The sequence below is a fragment of the Marmota monax genome, unplaced genomic scaffold (assembly GCF_021218885.2).
Source record: "Marmota monax isolate L192 unplaced genomic scaffold, Marmota_monax_Labrador192_F-V1.1 WCK01_AAM20220418_F8-fsc00073, whole genome shotgun sequence".
Taxonomy (NCBI): domain Eukaryota; kingdom Metazoa; phylum Chordata; class Mammalia; order Rodentia; family Sciuridae; genus Marmota; species Marmota monax.
The window spans coordinates 9115427-9136161 of NW_026692846.1; the positions used below are offsets into that span (position 1 = coordinate 9115427).

The 20735-nt window shown below is 52.2% G+C and overlaps 1 protein-coding gene across 1 annotated transcript in view; it reads right to left on the reverse strand.

Moving 5' to 3' along the window:
- Positions 1-20735, reverse strand: part of Tg (thyroglobulin) — a 219550-nt gene that overhangs the window by 110436 nt on the left and 88379 nt on the right. The window contains exons 31-35 of the mRNA XM_046449068.2: positions 20241-20417; positions 18845-18956; positions 17016-17095; positions 16170-16313; positions 6896-6958 (exon numbers count right to left, since the gene is read on the reverse strand). Coding sequence (XP_046305024.1) covers positions 6896-6958; positions 16170-16313; positions 17016-17095; positions 18845-18956; positions 20241-20417 — 576 coding nt within the window. The remainder of the gene's footprint in view (positions 1-6895; positions 6959-16169; positions 16314-17015; positions 17096-18844; positions 18957-20240; positions 20418-20735) is intronic.

The following is a 20735-nucleotide window of genomic DNA, read 5'->3' on the forward strand; positions in this document are numbered from 1 at the left end:
CAAAACCTGTGGAGGGGGCGGAGCCCTTGGCTGGGATCAGCCTCCTCACATTTTCCATTTTCCTTAGACCTGCCATAGCTGCCACCCCAGCATGCCAACTATTTCTATCCCCTTCTCAGTCTCCAGATCTCAAAGAGGCAGAGAGGAGGTAGGGGCTGCCAGATGTGTGGCATGCCCAGCCCTGCCAAGTCTAGCAATTCCAGTCACCCAGGCAGTGTGGTGCTGTGGCAGAAGCTGCTCTTGGCTGCACTCGCTGGCTGGGGAGTGGAGGTGACACACACAGAGCATGGCAACTGCTAGATGGATGATTCTCCCAGCACTCGCAACGGAAGGGAGGGACGGTGTGCCAGCCAGCCCTGCTTTGCTGGCCTCTGGGAAACGAAACCAATCCCTGGGCAATCAGTGCCATGAAATAGTGGCAGGGTCTGCACAAGGAGCTCCTTCTACAGGATTGACACAGGTGTGTGCGCATATACACATGCAATAGCATGATTGGAAAGGAAATTTAAACCTTTTACAAAATATTCAACCATTTTAGAGTCAGTGCCTGCTCACCTAGACATTTTAGCCCGAGAATGAAAAGAATCAGGATTTATTTTGTGCCGCTTTGCTGGGCCACCTGATGGCTCTGGCAGGTGGGGACAGTGGACCTAGGCTGGTGCAGTAGAGCCTGCACAGTGTTCAAGAGCCCAGTGCACCCTTGCATGTGCTCCAGACTTGACTATAAGAAGCCAGACCACCAGGGAGGATGCGGGGTGTTCCTCCACACCCTGTCAGGACTCCAGGGCTTTACCACTGTCACCTTTTCAGGGACTGCCTCGGCTCAAGGCCAGCCTTCTCAGGGTGGCCCATATCAATGAGTGACCAACAAGAAGACATAAGTATTTTGATGACATCCCTGCTTTGCCATCCCCTACAGATCACTGGGGCCTCCACTGAGGTGGCATTGGAGATGGACTTCCTCTGCCCAGGCTAGGTCTCCCTTTGCCCCTCAACCCCTGCTGAGAGAATCCCCTAGAAAATCAACCTACATGCTAAACTCCCTCCCAGGGTCTGACCGCTGGGGACCTAAGCAGTGACAGTCACCGTCCTCAGTGGAGAGACTCTGGGTCTGCATGCAGATTAGGTCCGAATCGCAGCTCTGCCATGAGCTACTTGCCCCCCACCCAAATCCCAGCTTCCAAATCTGTAAAATGCACCCAGTCATGCCGACTTCCGAGGGCGGGGGGAGGAGTAAGATCTAGACAACTTGGCACGTGGCCTGGTGACTAGGAATTTGGATACATATAATTCCATAGCTCTGCGCCAGCTTGGGAGGATTGTGCTCTCAGCGTCCTCCCCTGTAAAGGGACAGGCTTGGACTGGGGGACTCTCCATCAGATCTGGGCTGAGCCCTGCACTTCACTACTGCTCCACATCAGCCCACCATCCCGATGACCCTTCCTGTTTTGTCCCCTCGTTCTCCTTTGACAGAGGCAGTGACAGCCTGGGAAAGCTGGCCCGGGACATACAGTTTCACAGTCCCCAGCTGCGCCAAGGCGTCTATTGCCTCCCCAGGTAGGCGATGTGCATGCTTCCCGCCAGTGCTGACATTTTTTAGGTCCCATGATTCCCGCTCCAGTTTAATGAGAATTCACTGGCAGGAAAGACTGAGTGGCTTCCGTCCGCCCCTGGCACAGCCCGATGCACAGGAGGCAGAGGAGGCTGGGTTGGCTCCCTGCCACCCACTGCGTGGGCCCCAAAGGCCATTCCTGCAGCCACTGCCCTTTCCATCTATCCAAATTCAGCCCTTGTCCCTGTCACTGAGCCCCAGGATGTGAGTGGAGAGAGGTGTTGGTAAGTCCCGCAGGACCACTTTCAAGGGCACTTCTCTCCTACCCACTCCTGCCTGGCACACCTCAGCTGCAGCCTCTGCCCAGCTCACTGGGCTGGCAGCCCCACTGCAATTTGGAGCTCAGTATCAAGGTACTGGCCAAGGGGCATCCTGAAGTTCCCCAAGTGAGCTGCTTGGAATGTGAACGACACAATGCTAAAATCTCATGTCCTGTTTTCTCTGGATTTTAATCCAAATACTGAGTTTACTACAGTGGCTCCTCTAAGATAAGTACTAAAATAGTGGGTGGAAGTAGCATGTCACTTGTCCTGGGGTTATGCCCTGGAAGAGCCAGCATGGGCAGGGAGGGCGGGGCCAGGCATCCCAGGGCACCACCCACGTTGGGGAAGGCACTCATGTTGACCCCGAGCACTGTCTTTGGAGTCATCATTGTGGGTATTTTAAGACAAAATGAGCATTTCTTAAGAAGAAAATGATAAATACACATGTTTAAAAACATACAATTTTGCCTGAAGAAACTAAAATGATACGCCACATGCCACTGTCCCCATTTTCTCAGGACCTCGCCAGACCATCCACAAGTGCATCCTCCTCGCAGCCCAATGGGGAAGCTCCGAATTGCCTGGAAGCTCATTGCTCAACTGCTTAAGGCCTTCAGTGACTCATGGTTCCCCAAGTGCCTTATTTTCTGGCCCCAGATGTGCGTGGGTTCAAATCCCCGTCTGCCCACTCCTGTCCCTGCTGGCCTTGTGATCCAGAACTCTGTATGTCCCTGCACCAAGTTCAGGCACAGCCTCCTCCCAGGACTTCATCCTTTCTCCTTTGGCCATCTGACAAGCGCACGCCCCTCCTTGAGGGTAGAGCTCACTCAGCCTCACCTGCAGCACTTTCCTGCCTGACTACAGCTAAGGCAAAGGGGAGTGGGTTTCTCATGCAGCCTGGAGCCACCCAGGGTGCGCAGGACTCATGGCCTTGCAGCGGTTCCTCCTGAGCCTTTCTCCTGACAGGACTGGGAGGTCCTGCCCTGGTGATAAAGACCCCGGCCCAGCATGGTGCCTTTTCTGGAATGAAATGGGAAATACAGAATCCATTCTCAGAAGAGAGGCTGCCATGAGCTAAAGGTGGTCATCCTCCCTCTCACTACCTGTGCCTGTGCACGATCACTCTTCTATCCCCTCACCTACCCCGGGTCTTGCTGAGCTCTAGCTGCAGGCCCAGGCTGAGGGCACACCTATGGCCCCATGCCCAGCTCGTCTTCTCTCCCACCCCAGGCCCCCCTGTGCCAGTCGTGCTGAGCTGTTCCCAATGCCTGGATGCTTCTTGCTGTTTCCTGCTTTGGACTTTTGCACAGACAAACTCTTCTTTCTGGAAAGACTTTCTGAAGCTCACCCATCTGGCAAATTCCTGCTGTCTTCAAATCAGCTAAGGTGGTAGCAGCCTTCTCTAGAGCAACAGAAATGAAGGGCTTAGAGTCGGTCTCACCAGGTGGCATTTGTGGAGAAAGGCCCGCCAGACTTCAGAAGCCACCTGTATCTTCCCACTGTCCCACCAACCAACTAGAGCAGCAGAATCTTTTTCTCCAAGTGGACTTTGAATGGGCAGCTCACACACACATGCAGGCAAAAGAGAAAGGAGACCAAGAGACTAGACCCTGGAGGCCATCTGTTCTAGGAACTCAACCAAGTCATTTTATCTAACTGGCAGCCAGATGGGCGTGGGTTCAAATCCCAGCTCATTCAACCCCTTATTCTAAAATCACACATGCCACCACCTAACTTTCTTGTGAGCATTAAATAATTTATAAATGTTTGGTATTTCACAAATATTTCATTTTTTCCAAATGGAACATGTATAAAGGTGAGTATTCTCCTCACACACTGTGCGCACACGCCTGCACACACATTCTGGGTCAGAACACACACTCACAGACCAATTTACCCTCCCTGGGCCCCACCACAGAGGCACAGGCTCAGAGTCTTGCCCCCACTTGGGAACTCAGCACAGACTGAGCTGCCTCAGTACCTCCCCTGCTTTTTAATCACACTTTAAGGGCACATTTAAAATGACCACGGCATCTGGATCTTGCTGGGAGACACCTACTTGGTCCCCAGGCTGTGTGAAGGGCCATGTTCTACAACCCACCCTCTTTTTTCCTTTTTTGGGGGACTCCAAGTCTCAGCAACGCAAACACTTAGCAAAAACAGTGAAGCATTATACAATTACCTAAAGATGTTTATGCTTTAGTTCATTTGTTTTTCATCAAGAATATTTGACATTTATAAATGTAAGAGAGTTGGGAAACCAACTCTGCATATTTAAGATGGCAAATATGTGCCTCACTGCCACTAAGGAGCACCTAGGAACAATTCTGGAGACCCATTTGGTAATATAAATCTTGAGTCTTAACATGTCAATTTCTGAAATCCCAGAATTCTGCTTTGAAGAACCTGCCCATGAAATAATCAGGCCTCAGAAAGGGGCTTCAGGTACCAAGTGACTCCCTCATGGTGGGGTTCTCATAATGTACAGAGTCAGAAACAATCCGAGGTCCAACAACCAGGGCCTGGGTTAGTGTCCTGGGGGAACTAACAGGCAGCTGTGGCTGTTGCCTCTGTGCTGCCCTTACCTATGAGCCCCTGGCTGGACTGTGGCGTCGTGCAAGCAGAGCGAGGAACAAGGATGAGTGAGTGCATGTGCATACAACATGCAGGACGCATGGTGAGAGGGACAGCTGGCCATTTGGAAACACCAGGGGAAACCAACAAACTACACAACACTCCAGGTGGACTACAACCAGGACAGACGAACAGAGCAGCCTCAGATGAGCCGGTAAAAAGCCCAGCATAGGAGCTGACGCAGAGTAGCTTCTAAGTGACTCTCTGGTTTGCCTTCGACATTTCTATATTGTTTGAATTTTCTATAACAAACAAGCATAACAGAACCCTGCTCCTGAGGTTTGTTGACAATTAAACAAATAGCTCAGTGCTAAGGACAAACTGAGTCTCCATGAGACATTTGAAAGTCTTAAAAATACACGATGACTTTTTATCAGACACAACATGCTTACCTACTGGTTTCCCACAAACCTGTGCAAAATTAAGAAAAGGAAAAAAAAAGTCTGAACTCATAAAGATAATGAAAGAAGGAGGGGAGGGAGGAAGGAAGGCAGGAAAGAGGGGGGGGGGAAGAAAGGAAAAGAAAAGAGAGAGAAGGAGGGAGGGACAGTGAGTGGAGAGCACTAAGAGATTCCAACACCATCTTAGATGAACGCGGGCGACGATGCCCTGTGAGCAGAGCAGCAGAGGAAAGAGCAGGGCCTCTCGGGGCTGCCAGGGGGGCACTAAGCTGCACCGTGGCTCCACGGGACTCGGGATGCCCAGGACACCCAGGGCCACGGAAGTAAGGGAGCATGGGGCTAAGACAGGAGGAGACCCGAAAACCCCGGGCCTGGGGCGCAGTGACGACAGTGGGCTGCACTACACTCCTGGGCTCTGCAGGGAACCACTCTAGTGGCCACACTGGCTTAACGTTTGCCTGATTCCATCCACATCTTGACGTTGCCACATTTTGAGGATGAAGAAGAGAGAGAGCTAGACTCATTTTGTCAAAGCAGAGCACAGCAGCCACTTCTCGGATTGACAGAGCAAGGGACGGAGGCGGCACACAGGGCAGATATGTGGAGGCCAGGGTGAGAAAAGAAGCTGGGGAACAGCTGATAGCGGTGGCTCCTGCCATGGCAGTGGCTGGAGGTAGAGGTGATACAGGGAAGTGGTGGTTTGTTTTGATTTTTGACCATAAGTCTTTTGGGGCATTTTGACTATTTCAATTGAGTGTGTACATTAAGTCTGGCTCAGACATGTGTCACCAGATAGGCTTTGGTGTCCTGACATCTCTGTGAGCCCCACCTCTGCTCTCCACAGCAGGCTGACGACACACAGCGTTGCTGTGTTCCCAGAGGCTAGTGCCTGCTCGGGAGTGTAAGTGCTCAGCACGGCCATTCTGCAGAGATGCCCAGGAAAGAGGTCACGCACGCACCTCACGGAGACGATCCCAACATTAGCTATTTTCACTGTGTGAAGCCAACCAACCACTTAGGTGGAGGACATTGGATACTTTAACCATAGCCTTGGCATTAAATGACTCCGTCCTACATGAGCTATGTTCAGCTCTTCAGCAAGGCCATAATAACAGGTGTCCAGGACCCCTCAGACATCATGTCACAGGCCAGGAATTAGCATCACGTGGCCTCCTGGCTGAGCCGTGCCTGGAGCCCAGGCTGAACCTCTAATTTCCTGACACAGGGAAGAAGAGGAGGGAACCCTGTGGCAAGGCCACATGGGCCTGTAGCCCCCAGCTGGGTCAGAAGAAGGGACACTCCCAGCTCTTCCTTCCCTGTACCTCCTGCCACCTCATGGCCACTCAGAGCATGCCGTGGGGATGGACTGGGTCCCAGACAACCAACATGCAGCAGGAACTGCAACCTCGGCCTAGGTGACCTCCTGGGCCCCTGGGCCCCTGGGCTTCTGGGCTCCTGGGCCCCTGGGCCCCTGGTCTCCTGGGCTCCTGGGCCCCTGGGCTTCTGGGCTCCTGGGCCCCTGGGCCCCTGGTCTCCTGGTCTCCTGGGCTCCTAGGCAAGGAGCCAGTGCTTCATCCTCACGTCACCTTCACTGTCCCCAGTCACTGTGAGTCCAGCTAATAAGGAGCTAGCGTCTTCTACTTTTTGGCACCAACACATTCTTCTTGACATTGCCCCACATGGTGCGGGTCTGGTCATCACTGGTAAGGTGAAGCAACCCACAACAGACACTGGAGGGCTGGGCTCTAGTGCTCCTCTGACCCAATTCGCTGTATTCCAGGAAGAACTTGAGTAACACGGTTTCCTCATCGTGGGGTGGGCATGTTGCTGACATGTGTCCTACCCACGCAAGTGTGTAACCCACAGGATACAGAGTTCAGGGGGAAGTCTGCTGCCAGCTAAACTATAAGCAAAATCAAAGCAAGGAGGAAAAAGAAGAGGAGATGGTGCTCTCCTAAGGAAGGGCAGGAAGACAATGAACTTACCTCTTCCTGTGAGGGGAGGCAGGACAACGGAAGGACAGAAACTGGGGGCATCGCTGTAAGCATCTGAAAAGAAGAAAAGGGCAGCCTTTAGCTCATCCCCCAACCCCCCGGAGTCATGAGCTCTGAAGACCTTGGCAGAGCTCCAGGGCAGCGGTGGGGAAACTGGACTCTGCTGACAGGCTGCGCCAACCTGCACCTCCTGGGCCTTGAGGGAGGGCCCGGAGCGGAGCCCCAGGCCTGCTGCTCTAAGCCCTGGGACTCGGGGCTCTTTGTTACCTCTGCATAATCAGGCCTGCCACATCCCAGAGAGCAGGGAGCTAGGGACATGTGGCAGCCCACACCAATGCCTGCCCCTGTCACCTACTGACTGAGCCAGGGCGAGGCACAGCAGCGGGTCAGGCCTGTTTCCACACAGACCGCCTGCCTGGAGGGGTGCTGAGAGACCGCAGGAGATGTGCGGCACTTCCAGGCACAGGAGGGCAATAGCAGCAACTGTTCATGGCAGGGAGCCTGGCATGGGGACACCTGGGTCTGAACTTGACATACCATGGAGCAGCAGTACAGAGTGATGAGTGCTAGCATTGCTAAGAGGAGGAGGAAGTGAGAATCAAATGAGAAGCCCCTCGAACCCAGGGGTGGCTTGTAAGGCCTGGTATCTTCCTCCCCTTCCTCCTTCCTTCCTGAACAAATCCAACTCGTCAAGGCCTCACCATACTTTTATCTTCCAATGGCCCAAACCAAGACTGACACGGGATCTCCTGGCACTCATGGGAACTACTGTGAGGCATGAGCAGCTGTCAAGAGCAAGGACTCTAGAGCTAGCCGCCCACAGCAAGATGGGCTTGGACACTTTCCCACTGCGAGATTTTGAGAAAATTACTTACCCTCTCTGTCCTCAGTTTCCTTGTCTATAAAAGGGGGGTTAACAGTACCAATCTCAGGGTTGTGAGATTGCCAGAAGTTGATATATGCAGTTTTGGCATACAGTAAGTGCTCAATAGATGCTGGCTACTATTCCTTTATCATATTAGCCTTCCACAATGCACACTGTTGTCATGGTCCCTGGTCTAAGTCTGCCTCCATGGTTCAGAGCCCTTCATATCATATCAGTGTCTCCTGCCTGCTCTACTTCAGTCAGCTGCGTTCAGATAAAAGGGCTGTGGTTTGAATGTCCCTTTCAAAACTCATGTTGAAATTCAGTTGCCACTGTGACCACCTTGGGAGGTGAGACCCTAAGGGACGATCTCAAGGGCTCCACCCACAAGAATAGCTGGGTGCCACTGCAGGGGGAGCGGGTCTGGTATCTCAGGAGTGGCTCTGTTACAAAAGCAGGCTCTCTCCCTTGCATCCTCTTGCTCTCTCTTGCTCTCTCCGTCGCATCCTCTTGCTCTCTCTTGCTCTCTCTCCCTCGCCAGTGATGCCCTCCACCATGTAATGGCATGGCAAGAAGGCCCTTTTCACACTGGATTTCCCAGCCTCCAGAACTGTGGGAAATAGGCCTATTTTCCTCATAAGTGGTGCAGCCTGTGCATTCTGCTCTAGCTGCCTAAGGCAGACATGCCAGCACCTCAGGCTCCACGCCTTCCCTCGCACTGTCTTTCCCCAGCTGGCTCCACTAGCTGGGAGGACCCGTCACCGTCATGCCAAGGCTTTGGTTCTCAGACTTCAGCAGGCATCAGAGTCACCAGGAGGGCTTGATAACTCCTGCAGGGCCCCACCCAGAGTTTCTGATCCTGCAGTGGCTAGGGCTTAGCTGTGACGTTTCTGGCAGATTCCAGGTGATGCTGTGCTGTGGTCCAGGGACACCCTTTGAGGACCACTGACCCAAGGCTCACGCCATCCACATCCACACAGAACACTACTACTACCCACTTCCTCCCCGCTGCGCTACATCCTACCAGCAGCTCCCTGCTTGTCACCCTGCCTTGCTGTCACTTGTTTGTCTAAATGACTGTACTTCCTGGAAGAGATTCTCAGGATAAGAATCTTGAGAGTGTGCTCTTCAGGGAGCAATCTGACTGTCTATATTGAGGTGAGGGCACTCAGATGGCCAGCAATTTGGCTTCTAGAAATCTATCTTAAGATTCAAAGCAAGCTCTGTTTGTAAAGGAAACCCGTGCACAGGGCTGATGGAAAACCGGAGCCTCCGCGTCTACTGCTGCGAGATGGGGCAGGTGAGGGAGCCGCGGCCCGGTGCTGGGGAGCCGCTGTGCAGAGCACTGGCCCCCAGTCTGCTGCAGTTGTGTCACCCTTTTCCTCCCACATCAGTGAGGAAAGGCAGTCAGCTGCACAGCGCCTGCGGGGCTCCAGTGCAGGGCGAGCCCTGAGGGTTCCTCAGCTCCCCTCCCAAGCCCTGAGGGTTCTTAGTGTCGGAATTGAATTCAATTATTGCACGTGCTGAAGGTGTCCAGGAATTGGAACTGAAAACATCTCTAGAGCAGTCGCTGGGAGGATGAAACTCCCAGAGGACTCTTCCTTGGGCACCTCCTGGGTCGAAAGCTGCTCAGCTAGTTGACCTGCTGAACAGATGAACATGACCTCTCTGGGCTCTGCAGCCCTAAGGGCGCCCTGAGCCAGTTGGGCAGCGGCTTCCCTGCTCTGCTCTCCGCAGCAGTGAGCTGACAGTCTGCAGTCAGCCAGGGTGTTCACAGCAGGGACGGTGGTGTGCACTTATGATATTGTAACATAACAGGAAATAGAGCTGTTCTTCAGCTTAGCTCTTGGCACAGAGCTCCAAAACCCTGTCATTTCCTCAATGATAGGGCGACAGAAGCATCTTTTGTTACAATATCTTATTTCAGTCTCTGGTTCCTGAAATAAGAGCTCCTAGGGCCCTTAGGCTCTCTGGAGTGTAAAGTGCACACTAATGAGCTGACCCGCGACCATGGGGTGGGGCTAAAGAGCTTCAGGATGGGGTAGTGCCCACCAAGGCTGAGGCAGGATCAGAGGGCTCAACTTTCAGCCCTCCCAGACTTCTATGAAGAGGAGAGGACTGGAGAGGGGCCATTCCTTCACCAGTGGCAATGACGTAGTAAACTGTGCCTACGAAACAGAACTTCCACAGGAACCCCTAGAGAGTGGGTTTGGGGAGCTTCCAGGAGTGAGAGCAGGGATGTGCTGGGAGAGAGATGCACCCCGACTGGGCCAGGAAGCTGCCGCCACCTCTCCTTGCCTTATGCATCTCCTCTGAGTCAGGCCGGGACCCCAGGGAAGACGCTAGGCCTCAGCCCTGGCTTGCTGGCTACTGTGGAAGGGCGCCTGCCTCTCCCTGCCCTTGGGCCTCAACTCATGGCTTCATCCCTCTCCCTCTCCACAGTCCTGCTATCCTCAGAAACCAGGTGAGCCATTGACCCAGGACACCCTTGCAACAAATGCCCAAACGTGCACAATGTAGAGGATGGAAGAGTCCTTGAAGAGTCACCAGGACAGCGAGATGCCAAGGCCCTGGTCTTACCATGGCATGTGCTGTCCACGCCCCCCTGTTCTCTTAAGAACCATGGAACTCACACAGCACTCAGCACCCCATGAGAGATGTGCTGTTTGGTGCCACAATGGCCAACTCCCCCTCCCTCAGGTTATAGTGTTTGACCAGGGGGGCAAAAACTTTTAAAATGCACTTAAAGTCAATTAACTTTCTTCAACTCTAGCTAGCGCACCCGACCACACTTTATATGAATGAAACTAGCTTGTTCATCCTGAGAGCTGGCCTGACCCTCCCTTGCTCAGTGGGGCCTCTCTCTCTGCTCCAATGAGCAGCCTCACTAAGCTGGTAACACTTTCGTGTGTGTGTGTGTGTGTGTGTGTGTGTTTGAGGATGGAACCCAGGGCCTCACACATGGTAAGTTCTCTACTACTGAGCAACACCCTAGTCCAAGTTACATCTTTTATAATGAACTAGTAATGATAACTAGTTTCCCATTCGTGCAGACTACCACAGGAATCCACAATTTATGGCCAGGTGCTCTGAGTGCAGGAGGCCCTGGCTTTGCAATGAGGAACGGTTTGACAGTGGGTTCTAACTTTCAGTCTAGGTTCTTAGTGTTGGAATTGAATTCAATTATTGCACATGCTGATGGTGTCCAGGAATTGGAGAATTTGCTGGTGTAAGAGGAATAAACCCCACACATTTGGTGTCAGAAATGTTGTGAATAAGAAATAGCTCTCACCCCTACCTTGGCCAATTGTGATATACTTACCAAGTTGGGATAAGAATAGGCCCTACCCTATCAGGTTGTTGGATTAAATGAGAGAGCACATACAAACACCAACCTGGTGCCTGGCCAGGTCTGGGCTGGTGAACTGTGGGAGCTGTTCCCAGATGGTGGTGATAAGGAACAGGTGCTAGGGTGGACTGACCTGATGTGGGCTTTCTACATGGGTCACAGAAAGGTATAGTTAGAGGAGCTTGCCTCTTCCTTCCTAGGCCCTGTTCCGTATCTAGAACTGCAACAGGGCCCAAGTGCACTGGCTAGAAGCGAGAAACTGTGAGAATTTCTTTTTTTAGAAGTCCCATTTGACTTCATAGACAAGGCAAAGACCCTGCCCCACTTGTAGGCCATGCACAGCTGCAGATAGGAGGGGCAGCCTGGTTCTCTTTGATAGCAGAGGAGACACCACCCCACAGCCCACCCCTCTGAGAAATCTCTGGGTTCTGAGGCACTGGTGACGACAAGCAGCCCCCCTGCCCCTGCATTCCCACCCTGGCCCTCTGGATGGATGAATTTCCTCTCTGGGTCCTGCTACCCATAAGGGCTGCAAATAGCCTCATTTGCATTTGTCACTATCTAGCTTGAGCCTCTGCTGACCCCTAACCCTAACCCTAACCCTAACCCTAACACAGAGCTTCCTGTTCCCTTGGACAGTAAAGAGCTCTTGGAAGCCCTCTGGGTGCTCCTGCTGTCGGTTTTGTGCCTTTGTCTCAGGAACATTGGGAGGCTCAGCTTCACCCTTTGTTCATGAGCATAGCAGGGAACAAGGCCTGGGTTGCAGTGGTGGGTGTGCTGGCCACTCCCCCTGGGGCTGTGAGACAGGAATAGGCCTCCCTCGGCCCTGCACTGGTGTCTCCTAGCAGTGACACAGGTTTCTTCTTCCCTCCTCCCTTTGCCTGTACCCCAGGCCGACTCTTCCCTGGAGGCACTCTTCACTATCCCAGGTAGAAGAGAAGCCCCCCTTAGCCTGTCAAGCTCTGGAGACACACCTCCCCACCTCCAGTGGGTCCCACCAGAGCAACAATGACACAGCACTGCCATTCTCTGGTCCCAGAGAGAAGGCTCATGTCCTCTGGGTTGGGTAGGAAGGGGACTCACTTCACAGATGTAAGTGAATCCAGGGGAAGTGCCTGCCTCCTTAGCCAGACAGGCAACTGTTGGTGGCAGGGTGTCCCACCCTCTGTGCCCCACTGGGCAGAGTTCAGTGAACATCACTTCCTGTCCCTTCCCAGTGATGTTCCCTTCAACAAGAGGGAACCTAGCGCTGACCGGCTCACAATAACCACTCAATATAGATGTCAACATGCTGAGTCACCAAACCAGAGCCTTGAGCAAGGCCAGCACCTGTGGCTGAGATTCTTCATCCAAATTCCTTGGTACAGTTCCTGTCTCCTGTGCTGGCAGAGAACTGGCAAGGAGGATCCTGCCACCCTTCCCGGCAGAGGCCCAGCCTTCCCTGCCCCATAGAGACCGTTCCCTACAACTGCACTTGGCTGATTCACGGATAAGGATGGGACATGGTAAAGACAGTGTCAGCTTATGCACTGGAATATTCCAACAGTATGCTAGTGTGGTTTTGTCTACCAGGGAAGATAGGATCCCAGACACACTAAGGTGCTGAACCCGCTCGTATGTCTACTGTAGCTCAAAGGACACAGGAGACAAGAGGGGCTTTGTGCTGCTCAGCAGGACCCACAGGGAGGACAGTCTACTCTCTTCAGTGAGGTTCCATTTCTCTGCTTAGGCCCTAGGAGGAGGGTCCTGTAGACTCAAGGCTTACCCCACCCCACTTCTGATGGAGACCCCTGGAGGGAGAAAGACCTGCTCCAATCGGAGGGGCAGTTATGCCACACACAGCCCACAGCCGCTGGCAGCCACCCTCCTGTTGTGAAAGGGAACCACAGAGCTACTTATCCAGAATGCCCATGAGCCAGCAACAGCCCAAGGTGGCCCCCACCCAGGACCCTGGGGGGCAGAACAACAGGTGGGGCTCCGTAGCATTCCTTCCCTCCTCTCACATCCAATTCTGACAGCAGGCAGCCTGTGTGTGAAAGGCAGCCTGCCTGGGCAGCTCCTGCCCAGGGGCCAAGTATACTGCAGGAAGTGACCCTTGGAGCTAGAAGGGGGCCCACAGAAGGTGTTCAGCAGCAAATGTCCAGGACTCCCAAGCGGGATTGATTTCTGGATCCCACAGCACTTAATGCCTGAGACTCACGCTAGTCCACAGCCCTTCATGATATTCCTACTCATAGATGCTCATGTCCCCCTCTAGTCTGTAGCTAAGAAAAATGACCATATTTTATCAATCTTCCATTTCTCAGTGTCCAACACCAGACAGGATCTGGTATAAACAATTAACAAACTTTCAGAGCTTCTGGCTTTACGACATTAGAGACCCAGCACCAGGATGGTTCATGAATCTAGAGTCTGTGGCTCCTCAGTAGACCAAGTGCCTAGAGAAAGGCCTCTGTCCCACTTGTAGTCCCACCAGCAGTGTATGAGTGTGCCTTATTGTTGTTTGCCTTCATGATAGCTGCCATTCTGACTGGAGTGAGATGGTATCTTAGAGTGGTTTTGATTTGCATTTCTCTAATTGCTAGAGATGATGAACATTTTTTTCATATATTTGTTGATTGATTGAATATCCTCTTCTGAGAAGTACCCAAAGGACTTAAGTACAGGGACACAGCCACATCAATGTTTAAAGCAGTATAATTCCTTAGAGCTAAACTATGGAACCAACCTAGATGCCCTTCAGTAGATGAATGGATTAAAAATTGTGGCATTTATACACAATGGAATATTACTCACAATAAAAGAGAATAAAATCATGGCATTTGCAGGTAAATGGATTTAGTTGGAGAAGATAATGCTAAGTTAGCCAACCCCAAGAAAACAAATGGTGAATGCTTTCTCTGATATAAGGTGACCTACTCATAGGAGCATGGGAGGAATAGATGAACTCTAGATAGGGCAGAGGGGTGAGAGGGGAAAGGAGGGAGCAGGGGATTAGCAACGATGGTGCAATGTGATGGATGGACATCATTATCTAAAGTACATGTTTGAAGACATGAATTGCTGTGAACATACTTTATATACAAACAGAGATATAAAAAATTATGCTCTATATGTGTAATAAGAATTGTGATGCATTCTGCTGTCATGTATTTGAAAAATAAATAAATAAAATGTTAAAAGAGAGAGAGAGAGGCCTCTGACTTTTCACACTCAGTGATGCGACAGTCTCTAGAGTAGTAAAGGCCCAGGTCCCCATTCTAACTCTGTTGTTTACCTGCTGTGTGCCCCTGGGTAAGTGATTTAACCTCTCTGAGCCACTATTTCCTCATCTGACCTAGGTGTGGGGACTAAATGAGGCCATGCTTGCCGCATGCTGGGCATCCAGACAGGTACACAGTAAGAGCTTAACGATCAGAGGGCTAGTTTTGCAGAACGAGAGGCATGGCAGATGACCAGGCCATGTTTGCCGAGTGAGAGCCCTCTGTGGGTTTTCATTCCCTGCCCTATGGTTTGTGCTCAAACCCTGAGTCCCCAGCATGACCCCACCGAGTATATCCTGGAGAAAGCCAGTGGTCTGGGCAGGACGATGGAAAGACGCAGAACAGCTGGAATGAGTCGGGCCGACCAGTACCGCGGGGTGTTCCCCTTGCCAGCTCCTGTCCAGAGCTGTGCTGCCTGCTCTGATTTCTGTTACATTTCCGGCAGATGAAGTACTGCTTAAGCTCCTTTTTACCCAACTCTTCCATGAGTCATGTGAAGATGGAAAACGGCATTTTTCACTCTGGCAGGGTGAGGCGCTGAGGGGGGAGTCGAGGCAGGAGGCTGTCCTCAGGGGCAGAGTCCTGGGCAAGCGTCCCTCCTCTGTGTCCTGCAGGCTAGAGCAGGAGACTGCCCCCAGTGGAGCACCCTTCCCTGAGGAGAAACCCATGGACGCTACTTCACTACCCAGCTCTCCAGTTGGCCTAAAATAATTCAAGATGTTAAAACAAAAGAAAAAGCCAACAGAGTGGATTCAGATCAAGTCACAGAGGCAGAAGGCAGGCATCAGCAGCAAGATTCCAGTCATTCTGGAAATAATTAATCCCCATGCCCACCCCCCCCCCCAAAAAAAAAAAAAAACCAAAAACCCACATCCAGCAGGAGGTCGAGGAAGCAGAGCTCAGGAGCAGGGTGCAGGGCCGTCCTGCTGGGAGCCTGGTGCGCACCTTTCAGTTCCCACGTGCTCTGGACTAGGGGCACCTCTCGTGGGTTACTAGTCTGCTGGCCTTCCTCATCTTCACTTGACTAAGTCACTGCTTGTCAAGTGAATGCATGTGAGCTGGGGGAAACCATCTGAACAGGCTTCTGGACATCCTAACATCTATCAGCTTGAAGACCTGCCAGAGAACATCCTACAGGGGAGATTGGGGTCACCAGATTTGCGTTTGCAACTTCACTCTGTTCCTGACTAGTTGTGAGGTTTGGGTCAAGCACCTTCAACTTTGTATGGGACACACTTATCACCCTAAAATGGAGGCGATAATGTCCACTCCAAAGGGCACCATGAATACTGAGTGACACCCCATGTGGGTCTAGCACCTGTCTGTCACACGATGGACATGCTATACTTTGAGGAACCTCCCTCCAACCCCAGGCTGTTGGCACTGTGGCTCAAGCTGCCTGACCCTCCTTCTGTCAGTGGGTGGACTCACAACCCACGCTCTCTTCCCTGGATTTAAAGCCTGATCACAAGAAGAAACCCCATGGAGCAGATGGGTGACAACTATGGCACCTTAAAAAGTCGGCCCCTTGTTCTTGCTGAATCCAACAATGGAGTCTGGTCCATTTTCACCCCTCCTGAGATCTAGGGGGTCATCTTTCTGTTTGGCCAATGAGAAGACTCCCAACACATTTCTTCTCTGCTTAAGTTTAATATAATCAGTTTCTGTTGCTCGCACCCAGTGAACCCTGACTACTCTCCTTCCCAGCCCCAGGACATTGTCCTAATGCATGGTTGGGACACAGTCAACCAAAGGTTCCCACAGAGCTGTGAGGAGCAGGTTACTCACTGGGCTTCTGGTACCACCCGAAGGGATGGGTGTGGGTCTCTGTGTCGGGAGAGCCACAGTCCAAGATGCGCCAGGCTCCTTGGTTTTCCTCACTGCATGTCTGAAGTCCCATGCTGCTCAGGGTCAGGCATGTCACCTCTCCTCCTGGAGCAAAATAGCCAAGACCAGAAAAATGAACACAAGGGAAGATTCTGATTGGATGAGAAGAACTCTGCAGATCATGGTTCAGCACACACTGGGGGCCACCACGCCATCCCAGGTAGGTCTCAGCCACTGATGGAAACCTGGTGCCTGCACTCGAGGAGCCTCTGGCCGAGGGCTCAGGGACAGAGGCAGCTGCTGCTCACTGTGCCGGCCTACCACGTACCAGAGCTGCGCTGGGGCTTCTCGTGTCACTTTACCTGGTCCTCACACAACCTGATGAGGACATAGTTGTAAAGGTATATCCCTATTCGTAGGTGAGACTGTGACTTATCCAGTATCACTCCACCAGTAAGTGACTGAACCATGTTTTAAACACAGATTAAAATATGAGGGTATCCAAAGTTCACCCCACCAAGCCACTGGGTGGGAGTTCTGAACCATGAGCAGAGGACATCTCTGAGGAGCATGGAAGGAAGGACGGCTATTTGGATCCGGCAGAAACGCCTATGTGAGGTCCACAGGTCACCCCACCAGGAGCCGTGTCCCAGCCATCACACTAATACATCATTTCTGAGCCCCATGCCCCTTCTTGTGAAGGAGCATCCTGAAGGAGTGTCCGAGGATCAGACAAGGTCACAGATGTGAATGTGGTTTCTAGACTGTGAAGTGCTGTGCACAGGGAGAGGGAGTTGTGATCATTACCTTTTAACTGGGAAACATTAAGAAATCCAAAGCCAGTGCAGCACGGGTCCACGTCACACCGGCGCTCGCATTCAAAGAACCTGGCATCAGCAGAGAAAGAAAGAAAGAAAGGCCTGAAGACCTCGGTGGGGCCCAGGGACCGGCTTTATTTGTGGCTACTCAAGTGCTTTGGCCAATGAGCATGAGTGCGTTCCTAGCTTTGAGATTCCTTCCGAAAACAAAATTCTGCTCTTTTCCCAAACTGTGGCCTAGTCACCCTTCATTGGTCCACTCACTTGTTCACCAAGCACGGGTTCCGTGCCAGGCTACAACTCAAGCTGAACTGGGATCCTGAAAGTGCTCCACAATCCTTTTGGGTGAGGGGAAGTCTTAGCTTTGGGCTCAGGTGAAAGGACGCAATGGCAGGGAAGGCTTCCCTAGAAACAGGGCTCCATGGGCTCAGAGCCAGGGAGCCCAGCCAGGGGCCTGGTGAGCTGAGTGTCCCCGTGGGCTCCCTCTACTGACTCCACGACATGGACTAACCATGCTCTAACAGTACGCCTCTGTCCTCAGGCTCAGCTCCCTGCAGGCTACCTACCTGCTTATCCACCAGGGTAGACCCCACTGTCCACTTCTAAGACCAGCCATGGAAGGAGGATTTTAGTAGCTCCAATCAAGTTCTCTAGGGCTTGGCTCTAAGTTCCCTCAACCCTGACCGCATGTCTGAGTTTGACGGCTCATTCCTGATCCCTGAGAATTTACCCAAACCCTCCGTCCCCTTGGTGTGGGAGCCCTGCTTTGTTCTTGTTGTTCACCTTCCCTGAACCTTCCAGAAACTAGTAGTGGAAGCTTGTGTGCACAGGGCACTTCCCCAGTGTTGGCTGTGTCTCTGCCCAGGAGTAGGCCAGCACCTCTGCTTTCCCTCTCCAGGTCCCCGCCCACCTGCCACTTCCTTTCCTTTCTCAGAAGCCCCTGGCTAAGCTCCAGGCTGGCCCTTGGGCCTTCCCAGCCAAACACTCCTTGAGTCGGGATGCACAAGCTCTGCTCCAACAGCACCTATCCCAGCACCAGGCCTGGCTGGCCCCTGGTTCCACCCTCCCCTCACATGGGCGATGTCTGGCTGGATCTCAAGAAACATCAGCTGGTATCTTCTTTTACCTCATTTTCAAATGTAGATCTTAAATGCAGCAACATGGTATAGTTTAATAACCCAACAGCACTCTTAGATCAACAGTTCATGGATCAATGACTTTTAAAGTACAAAACAATCAGTGGTGGACTTCCTGGAAATTCCTTAGAACCCCAATTCTCCAGCCCTGTGCCAGGAACGTGATTTAGGAGGCCCCAGGGATGTGGCTCGTGAGAAGCCCTCTGGTGCCTCAGGGATGGAATCCGTGAGCTGGGCCGAGAAGCCTCACCCTTTAGAACAACCAGGTAACAGCCGAGCAAATAAACACACAGATTTTGAAAATAATTTTTAAAAATATCCTTATGAACCTGTGGTCTATTAAAAGTTCTAACTGTTCTCCAGATTCTAAACAGTACCATGAGGCTTTGAGGATCAAGTTTATTACCATGTTTGGCAATTTTTATTAGTTGATAAGATGCAGTTCAACGTGACTCTTTTCATCAACGGCCTGGGGTTCAGAGCTGAATCTGGTGTGTACTTTTAGCAATTTGCCTTAGCCCAGAATTTGGCTATGGCTCCCTCCTTACTGCCTTTTACCCCCCAGCCCCCGGGCCACGTAGCTCTGTGATGCCCTGCCTTCCCCTGTGCTATGGCAGCCTTCCTCAGGGAAGCCAGACGGAGAGTCTTCCCCAAAACTCTGGGTGAGGCAGGGGCCACTCACCCGTCGGAAATGGGTTTTGCAGACATGGGCACTTTGTTTCTGATGGAAATGGCCATCAGCTTTTGGAATGGCAGGCGAGTGTAAAAGTTCTTCACTCTTTCTCCCAGGACAACTGCATGAGAAAGGAATGACAGCATTGAGAGAGAAATGTGTCACACCTGTGGAAATACGAGGTCAAGAGAAAAATCCAGACCCAGCTCCCCTTAAAGACGACGGCACAGTAAACACATGAATTTACACTCAGTGCTCATCCCAAATCTCACTAAAAACAGTGAAGGAATTCTTGTAAAGGTAGCAACCCAGGAGGGTAAAGAGAAGAGGGGTGAGGGCACAGCACAGTCACGCCCTCTGGGGGGCTGGAAGGCCCAGTTTGACCTTTTCTGGCTCCTCAGATCTAAGAAGGCAGACTCCACTTTCCTGTGGGAGGAACCGAGACACAGGTCCATGTGCCTCTGGTCTCGCAGACGACCCTGGTGTTGGCAGCCAGGGGAGAAAGTGGACTGAGACAGGGAGGAGCTGAAAATAAATCATAGAACTTGGTCTGCAGGCACCTCCTCTGTATGCCCCAACTGAGAAGTGCCCTGCCCACCACGAGAGAAGATGGAAGGTTCTTCCTTCAGAGCAAGAAGACAGGGTCTCCTGGGTGCCCAGGGAGTGGACACATGAACACCTCAGTAAAAAGAGGAGGTCCCTCCACGTGACCTCCATGTGACTACTACAACTTTCCAAGCAGCCACACCTATCCACGCCCCTGTAGGTACTCTCCTGGAGGAAGGACCTAAAGGTGCTGACAGGAGGCATGTCCCAATGGGTGGCCCAACCACACTGTCCTCAGAGAACCCACAGACAAGCTCCCTCAGAACTGTCAGACTTTCCAATTGTCTCATGGCCTCTTGTGAAAACCAGGGGCCACCTGACACCTGAGAAGGGCCTCCTACAAAGAAGACACAAGAGGAACTGAAGGGAACAGTATCGAGGGAAATAGAGGCTGTACAGGGTGAAAAAGAACAAATATGTCCTCCCTGATGTCCTTGGAGAGAATCACCAGCTGGCGCGTTAAGCTCTCTGTGGCCGAGTCCTGCCTTTCATAGCCACTATTACTGAGGTGGAGCTAAAACGTGGGAGTGGGAGGAGGAAAGAGCAGGAGAGGCTCAGTTCCCACGTGGAGCACCAGCTAAGGAGTACACCACCTGTGGCCCTCTCTGAGAGTTGGGCTCCAGAGCAGGACTCCTCTCCAAGTCAATGCAATGCATTTCTGGATCACTCTACATCTCTACAGGGAGCATGAACAATTTAATTTTTTTAGAAAATAATAAATTAACCTGGACATTTCTAAAACCACAGAGGCAGCAGCCCATTAGAAATCCGTGTCATGCAAACCCCACCAAGTGCTCACCTTTCTTCCGGAATAGGGCACTTGGCTGGTGGGGCAGGGTTAGGCGGCAGCCCCTGGAGCTGGACTCTAGGACATCATCACATGCTTGGGCCTCTGGGTAGAGGGAGCAGGTGAAGTACAAGGGTGCCCTGTCTGTCACCTCCACCAGCTGACAGAAAGCAGGCTCCTGGAGACAGCCTGTTGGCAAGAGAGCGGGTTTCAGTCCTTAGGAGGTCCAAGGGGAGTTCCCCTAAAGATCCTCTGGGAGGAAAAGGCAGGTCGGGTCTCTTTTTAAGGCAGAATCCCAGGGCAGTCATGGATGTCCAGTCTGTAAGGCACAACACAAAAGCCCAAACACTGGGGTTCTGCTGGCTGGAGAGGGCCCACACGGCCCTGGGTGAAGACAGACAGGTGGAGTGGAGTGAGGTGGAGTGAGGGTTGGGCCCCACACTCAGCAATACCAGAGGTGAAAGACAGCACTGAGGACCTGCAGACCAGAGGCCACGGGACTGTAAA